The sequence below is a fragment of the Sarcophilus harrisii genome, chromosome 3 (genome assembly GCF_902635505.1).
Source record: "Sarcophilus harrisii chromosome 3, mSarHar1.11, whole genome shotgun sequence".
Lineage (NCBI taxonomy): Eukaryota > Metazoa > Chordata > Mammalia > Dasyuromorphia > Dasyuridae > Sarcophilus > Sarcophilus harrisii.
The window spans coordinates 474,245,909-474,271,932 of NC_045428.1; the positions used below are offsets into that span (position 1 = coordinate 474,245,909).

The window sequence follows — 26,024 nt, forward strand, 5'->3', positions numbered from 1 at the left end:
CTAATTGTATTTATTGCATTGAGTTTGTTAATATTGCTTTGAGTTCTGAATCTTTCAGTGTAAGACTACAACTGTTTCTTCAGTTTCAAGACTTAGAAATTTGTTTAACATCAGCACTGAGAAGCTGAGTGACCTAATTAGGTTACATTGCCAGTAGGTATCAGGGCATAATCTGAACAAATATTTTCCTGTCTCTCTGTTCATCATGTCATGTTTCCTTTCATGCAAGAATTTATTATTATTATTGCTTATTATAAGACTATACTCAATAAATCCAATCAATAAACAAGTATTTATTAAGTGCTGGCTCAGAAAACTTGCCTTGTGAAGAAGGAATAGAATGTCTTCATTTCCTGATGCATCCATGGAGATTTAAAGATGGATTATAGCCATATGGTCTCCCTTGCCAGATGCTATATTAGACAATGGGAACCCAGTGGGGAAAAATGACATAGTCTTTGCCTCAAGAAATTTAAAGTCTATCATGGGAGTAAAAAAAGTTCAGATGATACATACATATGTGTGTGGACATACATACATAGATACATGCACACATATACATAGTGAATATGAGATAATTTTTCAAAGTAGGATACCTGCAATTGGCCTTGATGTACCAAATTCAGAAGGAAAATAGGGATTCAAGGAGGAGTGAGTATATTCCAGGCATCAGTGACAGCCAATACAAGTATATCATTTGTAAGTAAGAGCAGCAAGGTCAGTTTCCCTGACCAGTAGAAGGAAGGAAGGGAAATAATATATAATGAGACTAGCAAGTATTTGGGGGCCAAGATGAGAGTTTTTAAAAGCCAGTGTTTAAATCTGATCCTAAAGTCAAAAGAGAGGCATTTGTATTTACTGAGTAGGGGAATGATAAAACCTAAGTTCTTTGGAAAATCATTTTGTCAGTTGTATGAAGAATGGCTTAGAGTGAGAAGACATGAGATAAGAGAACACTTGTGAGGTTATTTCAGTATTAAATTGAGAAGTGATGAGAGTCTGGACTAGAATAGTGCCTTTTAAGTAGATAAAAAAATATAGAAGATGTTGCAAAACATTAACTCCATGACTGTGCAAGTAAAATAATATATTTATTGAAGTTTCATTTTTTTTTAAATTTACTATTTTGCTCTAGAAAAGATCTTAGAGTTCATTCAGTCTCTAATAGATGGGTAAATAAACTGTACAGATAATAAGAGGCAAATCCAGAATGTGACTGAAGGAATTTTGATTCCAAATCTTATTTTTCTATTATACTTTGTCTTACCTTGAATTATTTCATTAATTCAATAAGTATTTATTAAGCAGTTACTTAATATTAACTTATTTGTATTATTAATTTACATATTATGTATATGTAAATATTTTTCTATATTCTAGGAGTACAAAGACAAAAGTCCCTGTTTTTGAGAATTTATATCCTATTGCATTTATAGAATAGTTAATCTAGTTCTTCAATATTATCTATAGTCATAATTGTGACTATACATGTCTCTCCTCTCCATATTATATCTTTCCATTATTATATCCACATACTCTTTTACCTCCTTCTAACCTTATCTTTTTCCTAGCTACTTTGTCCTAAAAAAATTATCCCAAGCATTGGACAGTTACAAAATGAAAAAACAAAAAAAAATGTTATCTAATTGGCTAAATGCAACCATTTCTAAACCCATTATGGTGAAAGTATAGAATGGCTTGTGTTTAAATTTTCCCCACTATTGCCTTACTAGCCAACAAATAACTGCTAAATTTAAAAGTGAAGAACTTCAAAAGCCTGACAGATGCAACAACTGCTTTCCACTTTGGGTATAAAAATAAAACATTTTCTTTAAGTTGTGTGAAAATCAATGTTGAAATTTTAATTCTGTGGGAAATTTTTGTTTAGATTTTTTTGGTAATGCCATAATTATAAAATGGCATTGCTAGAAACTAAAATAAGTTATCACCAGCAATTTATATGAAAATAAAACCAAAAATGTGATGTTAATTTCAGTGGAAGAAATAAAACACTGGTATGGTTTATTCCTAGGGTTGAATTAGTCTAGGCCACAAAAGGAATGGAATGGTTTCAATACTTCCTCAAAAGCAATAGAATGATGTCTTATTCCATTTCAGACTCTGATTACATAAAAACTAGGGCCTGCCACCAAGGCACTATTGGCAGCCATAGAATTGTAGAACTTCAGTGTTACAAAACACCTAAGAGGTCATTTAATTTTATCCATATCTGGAAACAAAAGAAGAGTTCTTCTACAATATTTCAACTGGTGAACTTTTTCAGGATGAGCACAAATCCTTACAGAAAGCTAATTTAAAGTAGTTCTAATTCTTGAGAAATACATGCTGATATAAAGTGTCTGTTAGATAAAGCTACCACTCTATGACTTTTTGTTAATTGTCCCTAGTTCTGTTCATTGGGACTAAGCAAACAAGTCTGTCACTTTCCTTCAATGTATTCATTCATTTTTCAGTCATGTTCTTTGTGACTCCAATGGAGGTTTTCTTGATAGAGATACTACAATAGTTTCCCATTTTCTTCTCCAGTTTATTTTATAAATGAGAAAACTGAGGCCCAAAGTGACTTGTTCAGAGACACACAACTTGTAAGTGTCTGAGGCTAAATTTAGACTCAGGAAGGTGAACTTTCCTTACATTAGGCCTGGTACTCTATCCACTGTGCTACCTAGATGGCCCCTTTGTTCAATAAATCAGTCAATTAACATGCACTTAAAAAAAAAATCTTATTACTTTTTTATTTTCAAAACATATGTATGTATAATTTATTTCCCCCATTCCTCCCACCCTTTCCCCAAGATGGCAAATAATCCAATATATTTAACAGACACTTTTTAAATATATATATATTTTATTTTCAATTTATAGAACAAAACAAGCATTTCCATGGCACAGTACAATTAAAAAAAATGATAATGCATTAAATTACAAATCTATGTAAAATTTGCTATTCCTCCCAAATATACAATAGTTATCATGTAAATTTCTTTATTTTTTCCTTTTTTTCTCCCCACTTCCCCCAGGCCTAGAGACAGCCATTATTAGATGCAAATAGATGTATATGCAAAATTTTTCTATACACACTTCCATTTGCCAGTTCGTTTTTTGGATGCAGATAATTTCTTTGTACATATGACCTATATGTTTAATTTGTGTATTTTTCATAGTCAAAATTACTTAGTTGTTTAAATCCATTCTTAAAATAATATTGCTATGACTGTATATGATATCTTGGTTTTGCTCACTTAGTTATTCATTTAATGTAAGAATTACATGTCTTTCTAAGATCATTGAGCTTATCATTTCTTATAGCACAATAACATTCCTTCACAACCGTAACCACAACTTGTTCAGCCATTCCTCAAATGATGGGGATCATAGCAATTTCAAGTTCTTTGCTATTACAAAGAGAGAACATCCCATTCACATTCAAAACTATAATTACTACTTGAAGATTTCCCTCCACCTTATTTTTACTCCCATTTTCTTTATCAGCTTCTTTGTACCATATCCCTGTTACCCCATCACCTCTCTCTCACTCTCTCAAATCCTAATCCATTAAAATCTTCTAAAAGTCCCTCTCCCATCCTGTCTTGTACTTTTCTCATTTATCTACATGTTCAGAAGAATTTTACACACTTCCAGATATGGACATTGTTTCCTTTTCAATCCAAATGAGAGAAAACAAGCTACTGTCCATGTGTTTGTCCTTCCTTCTTGAAGAGGACCATGAAATAGAAATAGAGGAGATAATGTCATGACATGCACGTGAATTGCATTTGAAGGAGGGCTGGGCAAGCACCTGCCTCCCTTTCCCCTCCAGAGCATCTGGGTCCAGTGGCAAGATATATATCAAGATGATTGAATATGACCCTGGATATAATAGGAGATCTTAGCCTTTTCAAGTAAAGGCCTTTTACAGTTCTCAGTTTGAGAATAAGCAAGGAATTAAGTATTAAACCTAAGCATTAAACACCAAGTAGAAAAAGTATCAAAACAACTGCTGCCCTCAAGGAGCTTACATTTTAGTAGGGGAGACAATACATACACAAATAAATACACACAAGATTAAAAATAATAATAATAGCTATATTTAAATAGTTCTTTAAGGTTCACAAAATGATATAAAATATCACAAATTAAATGACATGTATATTATATGATATAATATTTTTATAGTAACAAATAAATGGAAAGTCATTTTAGAGTGGAATGTTTTTGTAGCTAAGGGGACCAGAAAACACCTCCTCTTGAATAAGCTCTTGGGCTCAATCTTGAAGGAACCCGGGGAAGCTAAGAGGTGGTAGATAGGAGGAAGAACATTCTGGACCTATGAGATAGCCAGTGCAAAAGTATAAAAAGAGAAAGGGAGCAGTTTTGTATAGGAACCAGTAAATCTCAAAGGGAATGATAAGATTTGGAGGCAATTGAAATTAATCTTTCTTGGTAAGCAAAATAGTCTTTGAGGAACTCTGTAAAAGAATATAACTTTTATAAAACAGTAGGTAAAACTTTTGAATTTACCATCTATTCTGAACCTTGAAGAATAACCATTAATAGTTATCACACTAATTACCATTATTCATATATATATATATACATTTGTGTGAATATTTTATTTTATTTACACATGCACATATTCTTTTAAAATTATTTAATGCATGTTGGTGGAGTTGTGAACGAATCCAACCATTCTGGAAAGCAATCGGGAATTATGCCCAAGAAGTTATCAAACTGTGCATATCCTTTGATCCAGCAGTGGTACTACTGGGCATTTACCCCAAAGAGATACTAAAGAAGGGAAAGGGACCTGTATGTGTCAAAATGTTTGTGGCAGCCCTGTTTGTAGTGGCTAGAAACTGGAAAATGAATGGATGCCCATCAATTAGAGAATGGTTGGGTAAATTGTGGTATATGAATGTTATGGAATATTATTGTTCTATAAGAAATGACCAGCAGGATGAATACAGGGAGGCTTAGAGAGACTTACATGAACTGATGCTAAGTGAAATGAGCAGAACCCGGAGATTATTATATACTTCAACAACACTATATGAGGATCAATTCTGATGGAAGTAGATTTCTTCGGCCATGAGAAGATCTAACTCAGCTTCAATTGATCAATGATGGACAGAAGCAGCTACACCCAAAGAAAGAACACTAGGAAATGAATGTAAACTGTTTGCATTTTTGTTCTTCTTCCCGGATTATTTCTACCTTCTGAATCCAATTCTCCCTGTGCAACAAGAGAACTGTTCGGTTCTGCACACATATATTGTATCTAGGATATACCATGACCTATTCAACATGTATAGGACTGCTCGCCATCTGGGGGAGGGAATGGAGGGAGGGAGGGAGGGAAGGGAAAATTCGGAACAGAAGTGAGTGCAAGGGATAATGTTGTAAAAAATTACCCTGGCATGGGTTCTGTCAATAAAAAGTTATTTAAAAAATTTTTTTTTAATTATTTAATGCATTATCACATTTTTACCATAATGACCATAAGATAGGGGATTATATGTAACATGAATCCCATTATATAGACACAGAAATTGATAATCAGAGAATTTAAGGAAATGACCCATTTTCATACAACTAATGTGTCACAGGCACGATCTGATTCCAGAACTAATTATTCTGCTCTACCATGTGGTCTATAGAATGTTGTGAATATGCTCTTAGTATTTAAGAAGTGACAGTATTCAGAGGAGGGTGACCAGGATGGTGAAGACTTTCAGATTACACCATATAAATTTCTGTTGGAGGAATTAGATTGTTTAGTCTGAAGAATAAAAGTCTTAGAGTCTTGATAGTTACTCTTAATTATATGAGCATAGAAGCATTTGTGGTCATTCCATGTCACATGAAAGAATGTTTAAACTTATTCTGCTTGACCTTAGATTGCAGAAATATGACAAATGAATAGAAATTGGAAAGAGGCAGAAAAGATTTTCTTATATAAAGAAAATCCAGGTGGCAGCTAGATGATACAGCGAATAAAAGGCTTTAGAATCATGAAGATTCACCTTTATGAGTCCAAATCTAACCCTGGGCAAATGAATTAATCTTGTTTGCCTTGGCTCCTCATCTATAAAATGAACTTGAGAGAAATAAAAAAACTACTCCAGTATCTTTGCAAGAAAACTTCAAAATAGGGTCACAAAAAGTCAGATGTGACTAAAATGATTCAACATCACAAAAGAAAATTTTTTCTAGAAAACAGAGCTTATAGATATAGCACCTAAATCCACCACCACTAACACTAGATTGCTTAAGTCAAAAGTTAAATTGTCCTGTGCATACCCTTTGATCCAGCAGTGTTACTACTGGGATTATATCCCAAAGAGATTATAAAGAAGGGAAAGGGACCTGTATGTGCACGAATGTTTGTGGCAGCCCTTTTTATAGTGGCTAAAAACTGGAAACTGAATGGATGTCCATCAGTTGGAGAATGGCTGAATAAATTATGGTATATGAATATTATGGAATATTACTGTTCTGTAAGAAATGACCAACAGGATGATTTCAGAAAGGCCTGGAGAGACTTACACGAACTGATGCTGAGTGAAATTGAGCAGGACCAGGAGATCATTATATACTTCAACAACAATACTATATGATGACCAGTTCTGATGGACCAGGCCATCCTCAGCAACGAGATCAACCAAATCATTTCTAATGGAGCAGTAATGAACTGAACTAGCTATGCCCAGAAAAAGAACTCTGGGAGATGACTAAAAACCATTACATTGAATTCCCAATCCCTATATTTATGCACACCTGCATTTTTGATTTCCTTCACAAGCTAATTGTACAATATTTCAGAGTCTGATTCTTTTTGTACAGCAAAATAACGTTTTGGTCATGTATACTTATTGGGTATCTAATTTATATTTTAATATATTTAACATCTACTGGTCATCCTGCCATCTAGGGGAGGGGGTGGGGGGGGTAAGAGGTGAAAAATTGGAACAAGAGGTTTGGCAATTGTTAATGCTGTAAAGTTACACATGCATATATCCTGTAAATGAAAGGCTATTAAAAAATAAATAAATAAATAAAATTTAAAAAAAAAAAAGTTAAATTGTCATTTGTCAGGAATGTTGTAGAAGGAATACTTGTTTGGTTATGGATTAAATCACAGCAACTCTTAAATTCCCTTCCAACACTGATATTCTATGATTCTATAATTACATGATTGTTCTGAGAGTGAGTCACTGATCTCACTCAATTCATTATTCCCCTCATTGCTGTTTAAAACAACAATAACAACAACAACTAAACCATGCACTTACAAAATAAAGTCTTTAGGCTTCAAGAAAAAGTTGTGACATTAATTTTATTTTTAAAGACCATTCTTTATTTCCCAGGTGTGATGGGAGAATATGAGCCGAAAATTGAGGTCCATTTTCCTTTCATGGTTACAGCTGCTAAGGGAATGACAGTCAAGATGGAATGTTTTGCGCTTGGCAAGTGAGTACATATTCTTTGATAATTAGACAAAATTGTTTATTAAAATGTGACATATAATTTTTGGTTCAGTTTTTTTCTGGGTTTCATTTTCCCAGAACATCATAGGTATATACCTTTTTTTTATAAGACTGGCAAGTGGGAATTGCCCTAGTAACCAATTATAAATTCCCTGTTTAGTGTTTGCTAGGGACAGTAGTATATATAATTCTGACATGTGCTACTTTCAACATAAGAAGAGAACTTCCCCCAACAAATGAGGTGTCACATATATTTACCTACTTTTCATATGTTCATATTAATTTTATTTGCAAGTATTTGATACTTGTGAATACTTGTCCTAGAGTTTCCTTTAGTTTTTGCATAAATCTTCTAATTAGAAGTCAATTTAAGATGATGATGTCACTAACCAGTTTCTGGATAATGTGCAGATCCTGAAAAGAAATGATGAGACACTGTATGAAAAATCATAAGGACCTAATTGTGATAATAGCTATACTGAGTTCTTGATTACTTCCATATCTTCTGAAATAATGATAAAATGACAGTACCAGCTGTTTCCATACTTAATCATTTCAAAAATCAGCAAAATGATTTATAGCAGACCCAAATAGCCCTCCAACATTTCAGATTCATATTTGTAATAGTTTGTTTTCTGCAAAAGTACAGAAACTTATCTGATGTTTGTTTACAATACCTATGCTGGAAGTTGGAGGAGGATTTGGAATTTTGATTAACTTTGATTAGAGCATGATTATTTATTTTCAACATCATGTTTCTGAGGGCAGTGAGACTTCAAGGTCCTTTCTAGACCATATAATTATAATTTGCTTGAATTGTATCATTGCACATCAGTCTTCCTAATCATTTTACTTCAGTAGTTGATGAACTACCAAAACATTTGTTTAGGAATTAAATAAGCTACACAAAAACACAAATGATTATTGAAGTTATTATAACACATGGTTGAGAAGAAGCACAGCAAATATTTAAGAGCAAGAACAATAAAATAAGTGTTGCTATAATGAGCCTAATGAAGCTTCCTCCTAAGGTGAACTTTTTTTTAAATTCAACTTTAACCAAAGTGAACTACTTTGAGGAAAAAAATAAGTAGTCTAATATTTAATCTGAGTATATGAGTACTACACAATCCTTCTATGCAAAGAATTTTTTTAAGTAATATAATATAGAATAGCACATTGAAAGAATTTAATCAAGAAATAATTTTTTTTCTTGTTACAAATATGAATAGTCAAGAAAAACAAATTTTGGCATTGAGCATATCCAAAAATATGTTTTATTCTCTAAAATCATCCCATTCATCATTTGTTGGAATACAACAGTTTCATATTATTTCCATATATCCATGATATCCATATATCATTATCCATATATCCATATATATCTATATTCCATATATCATATATCATCATTTCCATATATTGGGAGAGCATTCAGTTGCTCTCCCAAATAATGGGTACCTCCTTAATTTCCAGTTTTTTGACACTACAAACAAATAGCAGCTATAAACAAATATATATATTATATATATACATATATATATAATATATATATAAATACATATAAACCTGCATGCATACATATATCTTAACAGGTATACACTTTAAAATGTCCATTAATTTAAGTACCATGTAACAGGCTTAACATTCAAGGGTGCCTGAATCATAGCTTAACTTAAACATCCTGGATTCATTTGGCTTAATGCCAAAAGTTTTATTACAATCCCATGTTAAATAATTCCTAAACAATAACATTTATACTAAAACTATATAAGGGTCAAATTGAGAACAAATTAGAATTATATTTATGTAGCAAAAACAATATGTTTCCCAAAGCAGACTTACTTAATAACTTAGAACCACTTGTTTTGGAAAGTAATGAATATATTTAGTAAATTTACTTTTAAAGTTCTCTTCATCCCTTAAACCAACATCCAAATCATCTATCTTCCTTTGTCAATATTCTATTTTATCTTAACTCTTCTATTCCTCCTATGTTCAAAATGGAGAAAGGTGAGGAAAATAGAAGGGGCGAGATTGCTATCAAAGAGAAAACCTTAGCAGATAAACACTTCAGTATGATTTCTGTATAATATCATGATTATATATGTGTGTATACACACATGTATACATATGTACCCATAAATATACACATGTGTATTGTGTATTTAATGTGACTAGAAGCCTTCTTTCAATAAAAACTGTAAGCTCCTTGAGGACAAGTACTATTTTATTTTTGTCTTTATAAACCCAACACTTATCCCATAGTGAGAGCTAAATAATTTTTCATTGAATTAAATTAAACTATATTCTGCAGACATGTCTTAATACTTATTAATATTAAATTATGCCACAAAACACAGAAGTTTAAGTAAAGCAACATGACTAGGGGCAAATTATCTCTATAGTAGTAATAGTTTTATAAGGTGTGTTCCTGAGAAGCCATAAGATTTATATATAAAGGTAAATATCTGTCTTTAAACACAAAATAAAGGAAGCTTGCACTTTGTCTGGTGAGAGTTCTTATGATATGCTAATACATCTTAGGCAAACAATTTTATTTTCTCAGTGACCCCAAGGAACCATTTAGATATTTTTAAAGTAGCAAAATCATTAGGATAGATAGGCTTTTCATCTGGAGTTCTATACACTGTTCAATTCACAGATTCAGAGCAAAGAAAAAAAATCTCATGTGAAGCCTTATTCTCTAAGTAATCAGAAGTTCTATAAAATTTCTTGCCTACTAAAGGAAAATGGAAAATTTCACCTCAATGGTAGAATAACAGAAGATGAAATAAAGATATAAATCATAGAATCATAGAATTTCTGAGTTGGAAAGGACAGCAGAGCAAAAAAACTATAAATTCATTTTACAATTCAACTTGATTTCAATATAGAATAACACTGCAGTATAAGCAACAAGTTGCCCCATAGCCTCTGCTTGAGGACTTCAGTGAGAAGGAACTTACTGCTTATTAAGGTATTCCATTGTTTTTAGTTTGTTTTCTATGGCTCCAATTATTTAAAAGCTTTTCTTTATATCAAGTCTAGTATTGTGGCTTTGCAATTTATCTCTCTATTTCCCGATTAGGGGATCAGTAAACCACAGAATGTGAGCCAAATCTGGGTTGACACTTGTTTCAGTAAGACTTTAGAACTAAGAGCACCTATAAAACCATGTTGCTGGTCAGTTTGTTAAACTCTGCTTTGTAGTTGTTCAGCCATTCAGTTATATTACCCCATGGACTATAATATGGCAGCTCCTCTATCCTCCACTACCACTTGAAGTATGTCCAATTTCATGTTTGCTGCTTCCACGACAGTATCCATCTCATTCTCTGCTGTCCCATTTTCCATCAATCTTTCCCAATATCAGGGTATTTTTCCAATGAGTCTAATCTTTTCATTATGTGGTAAAAGTAATTAAGTTTCAAATTCAGTTTTTGACTTTTCAATGAATAGCCTGAAGTAATTTCTTTAAGGACTAACTTATTTGATTTCCTTGTTATCCAAGAACCTCTAAAAAGTCTCCAGGACAATAATTCAAAAGTGAGGCTCACCTTTCCTTATGGTTCAATTTTCAAAGCCATGCATTGCTACTAGAAATACCATAGCTTTGACTACATAGATCTTTGTTGGCAAGGTGATATCTCTGCTTAAAGAATCCCATCCAGATTTGTCAAAGCTTTCCTTGATCATAGAAAGTGTCTTTTAATTTCATGAGTACAATCATACCCTGAAGTAACCTTTGAGCCCAAGAATATAAATCTAACACTATTTCCATTTCTTTTCCCTCTATTTGCCAGGAAATGAAGGGACTGGTCAGGATCTTTGAGTTTGTTTTGTTGTTGTTAAACTTCAAGCCAGCTTTTGCAATCATCTTTTTTACTCTCAAGCAACTTAAATTCCTCTTTTCCTCTACTGTAGAGGTTCAAAAAGAGCCTCCTTCTACACAACATTTCAGATATTTGATAGCTACCATCTGAATCCTGAAAATTTTCCTTTCTAGTAAAATTACTCTAGTTCCTTCAATTAATTCTTTTAAGTCATGGGCTTGAAAACCTTTGCCATTCTGGTTTCCTTCCCCTAGAACCTCTGCAGTTTATCAAGGTTCTTTAAAAAAAAAAAAATGTATCATTCAAAATTGAATGAAATCTTCTAGAAGCAATCTGACCAGGACATTGTATCAGTGAGACTATCATCTCCCTTTTCCTTAAAAATATGTAATTCTTAATACAGCCCACAATTAAGTAAGATTTTCTGGCTGATATATCACCCTACTCATCTGCCTGGAATCCTCTAAAAGAGGGTTTCTTAAACTTTTTTTACTCATGACTTCTTTTTGCCTAAAACATTTTTATGCAGTCCCAGGTATATACATAAATACAATAGGTATACAAATCAAACATTTATTGAAAATAAATTATAATTTTATGATCATAACATTTAGTACATGACCCCATATGTGGTTGTAACCACAGTTTAGGGAAGCTTTGTTCTGGAAATCTAAGTTCCTTTTCAGATAAGATAGTTTTTTAATCAAGTCTCCCCTACATTGCATTCATGAATTTACATTCATCCCTATTAAATATCACCATGTTGAATTCAATTTAGGGTTTTTCTAGTCTGTTAAAATCCTTTTTTTGATCCTGTCATCCAGTATGTTAAATATCCTATTTAGCATTGTGTCATCTTAAAATTTGATAATAGTGCCAGCTATCCTTTTAGCTATGTCAGTTATAAAATACATTTAAAAAAGACAGATTCTCAGAGCACTAAAATGGAAATCTTCTAATTTGACATGGATTATTGACAACCATTAGAGCCCAGCCATTTATCCTGTTCTGGATTCATCCTTGTATCTTATAAACCAATGATGACAACTCAAATAGAAATAGGGGCATCTAACTCATCCACCAGCATATTTTAGTTATATATTGATTGATGAAACTACATTCTGTTTTATTTTTCTTTTGTTATAATTTCTCAATTATATTTTAATTTAGATTGCACTCTTGAGTATGATTGGTAACCCAAGGATCATTTGTCTGATACCTCTAATAGATACCTCATTTCTCCATCTTTTCCCACAAGAATAGAATGAGATACAATAGCCATATATAGCTTGTTCTTAAGAAAGCCATACTGGTTCTTTCAAGTCATTCTTTTCCAAATTTTCACTACTTCTTTACTAATACATTCAAGAAAATGTAAAGGTAGCAAAGTCAAATTCATTAGCCTAATATGATTTGTAAATTCCATTCAATTTTCTTTTATATATTTTTTTCAAAACAAATGTGTTCTTTCCAGACCTGATAGATGGATAGATGGAAGTCAAGTTTAAGGGTAATGCTAGTTGAGTAAATCAACCAAATCATTCAATTCCACTTTAACTAAGTAGTACATTAAAAAATGGCAACCAGAAGCAGTCCCTGAAAGATACTACTATGGGGTTACCTCAAAAATTGGTATTTATAATGTTAACAGGTTAGCAATGAACCAATCCAGGATTTCAGTTTGCTATATATTTCTTTCAAGTACTTTATTACTGCTGATATATTAGTTATAGATCATGTGCTACATCCACAGTTTGAGGGAATAGTGGGGACTAATGAAGTTTTTGTAAGGAAGATACAGACTTGGACATCTTTATATGCAGCAAGGATAGAGACAGATTGAAGGTTAGAGATAAAATAAGGATAATGGAAGTGGCAGACAGGAGGGAAGTGAAAGAAAGAGAGAGAGAAAATTGGAACAAGAGGTTTGGCAATTGTTAATGCTGTAAAGTTACCCATGTATATATCCTGTAAATAAAAGGCTATTAAATAAATTTAAAAAAAAAAAAAAAAAAAAAAAAAAAGAAAGAAAGAGAGAGAGAGGATGACTGTGGAAAGGCTACCATATTATCTGAACCTGAAGGAGTGGAAGATGATATCAAGGGGTTTGGAGATAAAGAGAATGGAAGAGTTCAAAGTAAGTAGACTTTATTTTCTCAGTAAAGTGTGAAGCAAGGGTCTCAGTTTAGAGAATAAAGGGAAGGGAAAGTATGGGATGTTTGAGAAAAGGAGGAAGGGTATCTGGTTGTTATTGTTTTGTTTTGTTTTGTTTTTTTTACCAGCATATATGGGGGGAGCAAGATCAGTTAATTAAGGAGTAAAAGAATTGCTTTTGCTTCACTAAGGACCTAGTTGAAATTGGATAACAGAAACTTATAGTGAACTTAGCCTACTGGAATCCTTCCGATCTCTTCCCTGTCTTATGAACAGGAGAAGAGACAGATAATGGGAATAATCCAAGGTTGAGGTTTGACAAGGTGTGGTTGGTGAAAGGATTAAAAAGCAATGGATTTAACAATAGAAAACAGGGTAAAGTTAAACTATCTGGTTATAATTAGAAACATAAGAAAATGAAGCCAGTAGAGTTACTGAGAAAGTACTGAAGGGTAAAAAAATTAGAGATCATTTTAAAGACAAAGAATATGTTGTTACAAAGGTTTAATTTATCAGTGAAGCTGAAATGTGGGAAAACTATGATATAATAGAAGAATGCCAGAATTTTTGTCATGTGAGTTATGGAAAAATCAAAGACATGTAGCTGAGGTAGACTAAGGAATAGGCTATGGTGATGAAGTGCTGGATCACTAGATGGGGTTGACAGAGAAAGCCTGAAGTAGTGATAAGATTATTCTCTGAGGCAAGTCCCGAAGGGCATTAATAGGGATCAGCTCAATCCTACAGTCCCATCCCATCAGGAGATTGTAGGTAACCCCTCCTTACTGTATCTAACCAGAAAGACAACTTATGTCCAACCCTCATTGTTAAATTTCACCTGTAAATCTTTTCATGGTCTTTACTGAATCCCTTTTGGCTTGGCCCACCATGGCATTCTATCGTGCCTCATGATGTCTTTCTCTTTACCCCATCACTCTCCCATGTCTCATAGTGTCTAACAATATGCACTCCCAAATATATTTCACATTTATCACATATGATATTTATTGTCTCTCTTCATTTTGTATGTAATCTCTTCTCATAAATCAACCAACTTTTTGCCAAAGAGAAACATTATTGTGAATTCTTCACATGATTGAACTTCAATACTTGGTGCAAACCCCAACATTTGTTTACAATTGTTTTCCTAAATCTCATCATTTGCTATACCTCAATAATATCATTGGAAATTAAGAATTAGGAGATTAGTGGTCTTCAAAGATCATCAATTTGTGTATGAAGGCCCTCTAGAACAACAGCAGGAATTGAAGAGGAGTCAGATATGGAAGTTCTAGAAAAAAGATAGAATGACCTATGGGTCATAGATAATTATAGATAATAGATAATTATCACAATAAGGGAATGTATGAGTAACGAAAAATGAATAAATAAGAAAAAGTTACCTAGCCCAATAAAATGAGAATAATAGATCTTAAATGCCTCAATCTCATATAAGGAAATCAAAGATGAATCTTTTTTTTTCCTACTTTCATAATATCTCTCATATATTACCTTTGCTCTATTCCCATAGTTGCCACCCTGGTACAAGCTTTCTTCCCCTCATGCTGGGACTATTATAAAAGCCTTTTGATTGATATCTCTGCTCAAGTTTTTTCTACTTCCAATTTATCATTCATGTCAAAGGGATTTTCTTAAAGTACACAAGTGAATTCTGTTAAACACCTAAAGACCAATTCATATCTACATTACAAAAATTATTCTAAAAATTGGAGGCATAAGACTCTCTATATACTCATTTTATAATAGCAATAAGGACTGGAAAGAAACAAAACAGAAAATTGTAACCAGATTCATTAATGTATACTAACACGCAAATATTATGTAAAAGCCCTATAAGGAAACAATAGCAGTATATCCAGAAAATATTTTAATATTACTAAGTTGGATTTATGCCAGAGATATAAAGATAGTTGAGCATTACAAAACCCATTAGCATAATTATTGACATACAAGACCAACTTAAGAAAAATATGATTATTCTAAAATATGCCTCCCCCCCAAAAAAAAAAACCTTGACAAAATTGAAAAATAAAATCCTTTTTAGCTTTTATTTGCTTTATTTACAACAATTAAACAAAACCTTAAAAGTATGTGTGTGGAAGAATACTTCTTTAATATAATTTTTAATAGCATATTTAATAGGAAATAAACATTATACATAATGGAGAAATAAATTCTTAGCACAAACAGGGGTAAAACAAAGTATTCTCTCTTTCTGTTATTACTTGATAGTTTCAGAAATACTTGCTACTACAATAAGACAGTAGAATCAATTGAATGTATAAATATTAGCAAAGAGGAGGCAAAATTATCCCAATTTGAAAAATCATATAATGTTTTACTAAGAAAATCACAGAGAATCAATGAAGGAATAATCTGAAACAATTGCTTTAATTAGGTAACAGATACACAATAAATCTACCAAAAGCAATCAACAATTCCATATAGAACTAAAAACAACTGGAAAGGGGAAAAAAGGAAAAGACAAATTACAAAATACAAAAAAGATCTGAGTTAACCTACCAAGACATATAAGATTTATGTAAATATAACAACAAAACATTCTTTATAGAAATAAAGAAAAACATATTTACTGTTCATGGATGAGCTACAACAATATGGTTAAAACTGATACAAATTGAATTTATAAATTTAATTCTAAAGCAATCAGATTATGAAAAAGGGAATTTATAAACTAGGGGGAAAAGTTGATTTAGGATTATAAATTCCTAGAATATCAAGGAAAATAGAAAATGTAGATATTATCATAAAGCAGTCATCATCAAAAATATAGTATTTGTTATCTGGTAATGCCATAACTATATCTTGTTTAAATGAAAGAGTTCAGTGGTGACAAATTAGTATAATTAGATTTAAATTATCAAATATTAAATCATCAGATTTAAAATTACATAAAGCAGTGGTTATTACTATTTGATAATGGTTTTTAAAACAGCATTAGTCTAGCAGAATAGTATAGGTAAGCAAAAAGCAAAAGTAACCAAAAATCAATTTAATTTTAATATCTGATAAACACAAGAATATCAGTTACTTGGAAATGATTCCTTTTTGAAGACCTCTAGCTATAATGGAAAGTAATTTTGTAGAAATTTGATTTAGACCTCTACTTAATACCAATGTGCCTTGAGATTCCAGCTAATACAACATGTGCTTATGAAAGATCTTATCACTGAAAAAAAAATAGAGGAAGAAGGAATCAGTATTCTTTACTATTGTCTGGGAGGAGTATTTTTAACTAAACAGGAAATAAAGACAAAAATAAGGCATTTTGATTATATAGAATTAAAAATGTCTTTTATTATTAGAATCTGTGAATATCGAGAAGATAAATATAAAGAGGAAAAGGCTAGTATCAAATCTCACCAATAAAAGACTGAAACACAAAATATATAGGGAATTGTCACAAACATAGGACCTAGAGGCAGTGTAGTGAAGTAGGAAGAACATTAGATCTGGTTTCATGACATCTGTTTTCTAATCCCACATCAAATAATCTTTTCCTCAAATGATCTTTTCCAAAATGGCTCTTTTAACAATGAAGCAGTGAATCAATTCATATGATAAAAGTCAATTAGAAGTACTACATGAATTTAGACTCTTTAACCAATCATGTGAATGTTAAGACGAGTGTTTTTGGAATGTTCAGTAATAGCGAATCAGATCAATTAAAATTTCCAATCAGGTTATTTGACTTGTGTAGTTTTCCTGGCACATTACTGGATATGGTGTGCAGCCACCTATGTAAGAAGGAGTAAAAATTGACTACTGATGCTTAAATGACTCCATATGGAAGAAAAAATTTAGCATTATGCTGAAACAATAAAAGAAAAGCCCTATGCTCTAAAGCAGCTTGAGGTTATCTAATAAAAAATCCTGTCTGCTAATAATGTTCCGGGGTATTTTTGTTTTTGTGTTTTTTTCTTTACTCTACACCCTCCTTATCTTGCTTTTGCAGCCATTAACACACAATCAGATCAGTCTAGCTGAAGAGTCCTTGGACCAGTTACTGTAATAATTATGTGAATGACCTTTCCAAACTCATCTGAAACCTGGAGGTAGAGGTGGGAGAGAAGAACACATTCAATTTCCTTTTCTTTTTAGTTCAAGCTTATCTCTATTTCAGATAGCATTTACAAATCCTCTTTGTTACACTCCATCAAGTGCTTATTAGGGAACCAAGACATTAAAGGTTTTTCCCCCTGTTTTTTATGTGTTTATTCCAAATAAGAAAACACCAGTTATCAATTGATGAAGTCATTTTGCTGCGGTTTGTGTGCATGTTTTTTTTTTTTTTCTCCCAAACTTTAGCTGAGCTGTCTCAAATGGATGCTCTTCTGGTCCATTGTAACAGTGAGAATGACAAATATTCCTCTGAGACTTTCTGTGGTATGCAATTGGCAAGTCTTCTTGAAAGAGCCTGCTCTTTAGTTACAGATTAATGATTTATTAATAGTGTTTATTTGGAACTGCCAGTCACCAAGGGCTGTAGAAATTAAAAATAAATTGGGGTTGTGCAGTATTTGTCTATCAAACTAAAATCAAATTACTTAATCACTAGATTGACAGAAGATCTGGGGAAGGGAGTCTGTCACTAGGCCAAGCGATCAATAAATGTTCATTTCTCAGGGGTAAGTAATGCATGATGGAGCCAAGAGGGAATTACTAGTCACAATTATTGGATGTCTTTGCATCGTTGCTACTGAGCTCATATCCTAAGTACAGATGGAACTGATATGAAAGACTTCCATTTTATCATGGTAAGGATTTTCCTGGCAACATTTAAACATATGAATAATTAAAATTAAGGGCATTAGAGCATAGGACCATGAGTTAGGTTCCATCTAGAAATGTGACTTGAACACAATAAAGCTTTCTATTAGAAAATTAACCCATTTCCTTCACTGTTCTCTGTATTTATGATATGGTAGTTGTTGTATGTCTTTGGTTGCAATTTTACCCTTTTAAGATGTCATAGTACACCAATATTAAATAATATATTTCTCACTGCTATATCATTCTGTAGATTATGACAAATTATAATGATCATTTTATTTTGCTTTCATATGAGCTATGGAAAGTAGCAGAGGGCCTTCTTGGTATATGACAATATCACAACATTTGTAGCATTTGCCTGCTATATTATTTGAATGATGTAACATTCTAATGCATTGGCTGAGGAAATGTATATGAGAGAATATACTGAGTGGGATATAATCCGTTTGGAAAGCAAGGGAACAGGCAGAGGAAATATTTTGGGTGTAATAAATAGAATACTAGTCTTAAAGTCAGGTAGATATGGATTGAATCCCACCCCTGATACTACTTCTTGTATGACCATGAAATCACAGCTGTTAAATAGGATGATAATAACTGAAAAAGACTTAAATAAGTAATTTAATAGAGCATACTATAAATCACTATAGCCAAATTAATAGATTGCAGAGGCAAAATGAAAATATTGAGAATATTTTCATTTAGCTCAAGTTTTTCTCACTGATAATTTGATTAGAAGTACTACTTTTCAATAAATTTTATCTGTAGAAAATACTTTGAGTCTTCAATTGACAAAATCTGACACTTAGATAAAATTTTTTTCAAGTAAAATATAAATGTTCAAATAGCATGTCTATTATCTTTGTGCATGAGTAAAACCCTTTAATTTTTAGAACATAGGGAATCTATATTTAATTGTTGGTTGTTAATTTATTTAGCAAAGTAAAAAAAAATAAATGTTTTATTCAAATGTTATAATTTGAATATCCTTTGCCTCAGGTTAATCATAAAAAACTTAATCATAAAACTTAATCAACTTAATCATAAAAAAAAAAAAAAGTCAAGGCTAAAAGCAAAATGAAATCCCTGTTTACTCTTCCTTCAATTGAACTTAGCTGCCATTATTTTTTTGAAACTTCCCAGATAACTTCTGCTGAATGGAATCAAGAAGGATCTTTTTCCTCAGACTTTCTTAATGTACTTAATAGAAGCTCCTTGAGTGCAATGATTATATTATTTTTTCATCTTTATATCCCCAATACCTAGTGCCTAATAAGTACTTTACACAAATATTTGTTGAACTGAACAGCTCATTCCCTTCCTAGTGAACATGGACTACGAAAGGATTAGAAAGAAAAGTCCCTAAATATAGTTATTGCCCAAGATTCAACCTTTGGCTTTTTCCTCTTATTTTTCCTTATTTTTTAGAGTTTTTATGCACTTCCATGTATACTGTAACTATTCTTATGGGGCTGACTATCCAGTCTTTATTTCTATCTCTAATCTCTCCCCCAAATCTTATATTTCCAGCTATCTACAAGACACTTCATTTACAAATAACACCATCACTTCTGAGAACATCTAAAATCAAACTTTTAATCATTCCAAACAAATTGGCTTTCAATAATTCAGTTAATGTAACTACTACTTTTATATATTCATTCCAACCTTATAAGCTTGAATTCCCCTTGAATCCTTCCTCTTCATCATATCCTATATCCAGTTAGCAAAATCCCTCTGAGTCACCTGTTAGTGTTTAACTATTATTTAAATAATTAATTATTAATTTTTTTACATATTTATACATTTTCTCCCACAACTAGATTGTAAGCTCTTTGAATTGAGGGGATATTTCTTGGGAGAGGATTTTTGAAGAATGAGGGACCAATTTGACAGGAAAGGTTAGAAGCAACTTAAAAAATGATTTAGACAAAGTATCAATATACATTTTAACAAGCTGAATCATGAATAAGCCATATATTTTCTCTACTGGAGAAATGAGACAGAGCTACATAAAAAAGAACTCAGAATACAACAATCAATTAATATAGTACAATGCTATCTATAAGTGTCAACAAGAAAGTAGAGAACTAAAACTAGTTAACAGGGTAGATATGCCCCACTTTATAAAATTGACAAATTTACCTACTATTTTATAAACTATCCTCTTATGACATAGGTTGGAATTAATAAGTTGCTCAGAATCCAGTCACTTGGAGTAAATAGTTGTATAGAAGTGTGTGGTGTGTGTATGTGTGTGTACCCTAAAACATTCCGTTGAAGAACTTTTCATTTTAGTATTAAGTACAATGAATTATGATCAAAACTCTGCAATAAGCTGCATGAGAACCTCAGAAATCACCCTCTAATCATAAATCATCATGGAATTATACTCATATGTTCCAAGCTTATATAGGTTTGAAGCCACTTTGCCTTTTTTATGTGTATGTCTGTGTGTGTGTGTTTGTATATATATATATAGATATAGATATAGATATAGATATAGATATAGATATAGATATAGATAGATATATATAGATATAGATATACATACATATATGCATATATATGTATATATAATAATATATATAATATGTAATATATTATATATAATATATTATCATTATATAGAAATATATTTATATTAAATATTAAAATATTAAATATAAACAAATATTTATATAAATAAAATATATAATAATATATATATATATATATATTTATACATACATATTTATACCCTCTGACTACATGGTGATCTTACTAAGATGAAGCCACTCTTTGAGACTCAGCCTGAATCAGCAATCCAGTTCATTTACTGACAACAGATTTCCAGTTACATGTTGCCTTGGGCTTGGTTTTTATAGTACATTAATTTATTCCATCTTCTCCCAAAGTTCTATGATGTTTTCTCCCATTTGTTCCATGTAATATAATAGCTCTGTGATATTTTATGATAAGAAAATTAATGAATGATTTCTGAGATTCTTTTATAGCCTCTTCCAGATTTTAAAAATTCTAAAGCTAATTGTGAGTTATTCAGATTAGGATGACAAAATCTTCAATGGTAAATTTTACTTCCTCAGCAATTGGTATAAATTTAGACTGAGGATGAATAAGTTCTGTATAATTAATTATAATTAGCCCTATTATGCTGGGTTGGTTTATAAAAGAAAAAGGTAATTTATTAATTTATTAATTTATAAAATGGGGCATATTTGCCCTGATAGCTAGATTTGGTAATTTATGCAGATCTATTTTTTCCTGGTGGATAAAATCTATCAAGGAGACCAAATTATTAATTTAGAAAATTGATTGTTGATCACAGGATTAGAAAATAAGGGTATTCTTTCTGGGTGTAACTTTTTTCCCTAAATTTTCTAGTTTTTTAAAATGTATATCCTTGCTTTGTGTACCTCGCCACCCAAGCCAGTGTAGAACACAATGTATTGAGATTTACCTAGATTAGGTTCCTTTTACTTTTTAATCAAAACTAAACACCCCCACTTGGGTGGGGCTTTGAATGATTGAAAAGAATGTTAAATCCAATCTCATCATTAGTCCTATTCTTTAGAAGCTGGCTGAGGAACTCACAAGGCCTTGATTTCAAAATGAGGGAAATGAAAATGGAAAACCTTAATCTCAATTGATAATTGGTTGTTAATATGAAAGAGAAACTATATGTCTTAAGTTTTAAATTTTCTTTTTTGTTATAAATGTAATAATCCTCAGCATTTCAATATAAAATAACAAGAAAAACGATTATGTAATTAATTTTAAATTATTTTATTGGATATTTTGTTTTCAAGCTAAATATATATGTGTGTGAGTGTATACATATATATCATATAATATATATTTATAGAAAGATTATGTTCTATATTTTCTTCTTATTGTTTTATGTATTCTCTTATTTTCTTCTGCTTTCTTCATTCAGTTCAGGTATATTTTCATTTTTTCTCTGAATTTTTCATTAGTGGTTTAATACAAGTAAAAATATTCCATTCCATTGATTTACGACAGTTTGCTTGATTATTCTCCAATCCATAGGCATCTTTGTAATTTCCACCTGTATGCAACTACAAAAATGCTGTAAAGGTGTTGGTGCATATTAGATTTTTCTGTCTTTAAAATCTATGAAATATATGTCTAACAGCAAGATTGATAAGGCAAAGGGTAGGAGCATTTTTTAGTGTAATTACAAATTGCTACCCAGAATCACTGGACTCAGTTCACAGCTCCATCTAGATTGCACACTAATTAACACATTTAAACTTCTCATTCTCAGTCTTCATTTTCCACTAAAGATCTAAGGGGGCACTTTTTTTTTTCTTTGCTTGAGCAAAATATGGGGTTAAGTGACTTGCCCAGGGTCACACAGCTAGGAAGTAATAAGTGTGTGAGGCCAATTTGAACTCAGGTCCTCCTGAATTCAGGGCTGGTGTGACGGGAAAATAGTGGGCAGTTACCCTGTATGTAGAGACAAGCACTTTTGTTTTAAAAATATTCTTTATTAATTTGTCTAAAAGCTAGTTAATTTAGTTACTTGGGGAAGCTAGATGGCACAGTAGAGAAAACACTGGGCTTGGAATCAGGAAGATTCATCTTCAAAAGTTCAAATCCTGCCTCAAATACTCACTAGCTGTGTGACCCTGAATGGGTTATATAATGCTGTTTGCCTCTGTTCCACATCCATAAAAACAATTTGGAGAAGGAAATGGAAAACTACTCCAATATCTTTGCCAAGAAAATCCCAAATGAAGAAAATCCCAAAAGGAATCACTAGTTGGACACAATTGAACAACAACAGCAATAGTTTGCCTATCCTGGTTCAGTATGAAGAGATTTGGGGTTTATTTTGGGGTTTCTTTTTGTTTTATTTATTTGTTTTTGCTTTTTTTTTTTAGCACTTCCTATAAAGTTATTAAGAAATATAGCCAGTTCCAAATTCTGATTGATTTAAAATTAAAGAGGTTATTAATACATATAGTTGAAAGAAAAATAACATTCAATATTTTTTTTTAATGGAAAAATGCATTGAATGCATGTCTCTCCAAAGAGAATGTATGCTCCTTGAGGGCATGAACTATCTCATGATAGGTAATTTTTTAAAATCTTATTTCTTAGAATATTGGAAACATTTACTAAAAGTGATTAAGATATCTAACAGGACACAGTGTCTGAAGCTAGAGTTGACCTCAGGAATATGTCTTTCTGATTCCAAGCCTGGCATTCTACCCATGGCAGCATGACAGCACTTAACTACCTCACTTTATTATTTTATCTTGGCTATATGCCCCTACTAGATGGCAAATTCCTTGAAAGCTGTAATAGTGCCACCTCACATGTATTTTCTATTGCCAACAGCTATCACAGTCACTTGTACACAGTAATCACTTTTTTTAGAAATTTTAACAATTAATCTATTTAGCCTATTTATTTCTCTAATTAATTATGAAATCTTGCCAACTAGATAGTACTTAAAAAAAAAAAAGACTTTGGCATTAAGGATGTAAAATGAGATGGAAATCAGAAAGAAACCTGATTATGTATTAAGTGGATATTTAGTTATTTACAAAACACAGCAATCACTTAACAGAAGATTTGTTGAAATAAATTTCATCAGGTCCCTTTTGGAAAGATTTCCATAGATTGTTAATCAATTATTTATTGATGCATTAAATTAACACCTATTATGCAGTCTTTGTCCTTAAAGAGTTTCTATTCTATATGGAGGAAGCAAAAAGAATACAAATAAGTAAATATAAAAAAATCAACATTAATCAAATGGTAGTTTCTATGACTATTGCATGCCAAGAATGTTAATTAGCTTTTTTTCATAACTTGAAATTAAAATTAATTCTAAAGATTAAACCAAGAATTCTGGTTACAAGAAAATTCAGATCAAATTGGAATGCTGCACCCAATATTTCTTCGTTACATTCAACAAATCTAATAGTGCTTCCATTAGATGAAAGTTAATGAAATAGATTTGCATCCATAATATATAATTAAAGTGGTTTGGAATTGCTTATTACTTTATATGATATCACCTGATATCTCTTATCTTATCATTCAATCCCTATAATTAGTTTGATTTGAGTCCTACATGGCATTGATATAAATGATGGGGGGGAGATGTTTAGAGGGGAGGAGGGTTGAGTGAAAAGTTGGCTAGTCCCTTGCGACTATATTAGGACATAGATAGTTTCCTGCCAATAATGGTATTTGAATCTTTTGAGTTTGATGTGTTGATTGTCTGGATATATAAACAGTTAAATCTTCAGAAACTAAATTACAAAGACAGGAAAACTTAAGGAACAACAACAACAAAAAAAAAAAACCCTAAATACTTTCCTTTTTCAATTCTTTACAACACAAAATACCAGCACCTGCATTTTCCCACCTGTCTCTGTTGTTATTGGCAACTATATTGTGTAGAACTCTTTTCTTGTAAAATCATTATAAGATTATGCCCCATTTAGAAAAAAATAGTTTTCAGTTAATAATCAAAAAATTAAAAATCATTGTGTAATTCCCTCAAGGTAATCCAGTCTGTTCTTCACCTACTATTCAATTGTGGGCCCATTTCAATGTCCATTTTCAGTATCTGATCATAATAGTTGGCATAGAATTTTAGTGTTTGACAAGTATTTTACCAATATTGTCTCATTTGTGCTTTACAGCAATCCTGAATAGTAGGTGCTGTTATTCTCCCCATTTTATAAATGAGGAAATTGAGGTTCAAAGGTTTAAGTGACATCCACAGATTCATAGGAGTATTCTTTGAGCCTTAATTTGAACACAGGTTTTCTTGACTCCCAAATTTAGTACTCATTACACCATGCCAACTAACTGCTAGAAAATGTGCTCATACATTGGTCTTCCAAATATTTCTGACAATAAGCATTCTTCATTCATTAAATTTTTCCCATATGTAGTTAGACTGAACTCTTATAAGTGATTATGAATTTTTATATTATAAATTTTTTTATATTTAAAAATTATTATAATCATCATTTTATTCTGATGCAGAACCATTTTAAAGACGATCCCATATATAAGGAGTTCCTCTAATATTTGAGATTATATGCTGGACATTATCCCTGACAATGAACAATACCATTGGCAGTCAGACATTTCCCTATTTTATGCCTCCTTTAACATATAAGTAGAGGCTCACTCAAGTTATTTATACTTTTGCATATTTTAATGACTCATATAATTTTTAACATAAAGCTTTTAATAAAAGTAATATAATACTTTTAATGAAAAACAGAGAGAGATTTCAAAATCAAGAACCAGGAAGACCTAAATTCAGTTCTTACCTTGATACACACTTTGTGACTTAGTGCAAATCTCTTCAATTTTCAATGCCCCTCTAATATTAAAAATTACAGAGAAAGTATCAAATTTAATTGAAAGACATTGCTGACTAGGAAATCCCCACCCACTGGGAGAATTTGTAGTTCCAGTTCAAGATTAACAATAAAATTGCTGTTTATCATCAACATCAATTTGTAATGCCCTCCCTCCCCCAAAAAAATCTTTCTGGTATTAAAATCTACCTGCCTTTTTCTGATGATGCTATATGGGTATAAAATTGACTTTAAGGAATTAAAATGGTAGTTAATCCAGTGGAGATAGTCATAGAGGGCCATTAAACTATATAATATATCATCAGCAAAGAACTATAAATAAAAAATCATGT

The 26,024-nt window shown here is 31.6% G+C and overlaps 1 protein-coding gene across 1 annotated transcript in view; it reads left to right on the forward strand.

The window, feature by feature from the left end:
- The window catches only part of CNTN5 (contactin 5), a 1,555,331-nt gene that overhangs the window by 1,203,980 nt on the left and 325,327 nt on the right, over window positions 1-26,024 (forward strand). Inside the window, exon 9 of the mRNA XM_031961045.1 lies at window positions 7,389-7,491. Within this exon, the coding sequence (XP_031816905.1) occupies window positions 7,389-7,491 (103 nt within the window). The remainder of the gene's footprint in view (window positions 1-7,388; window positions 7,492-26,024) is intronic.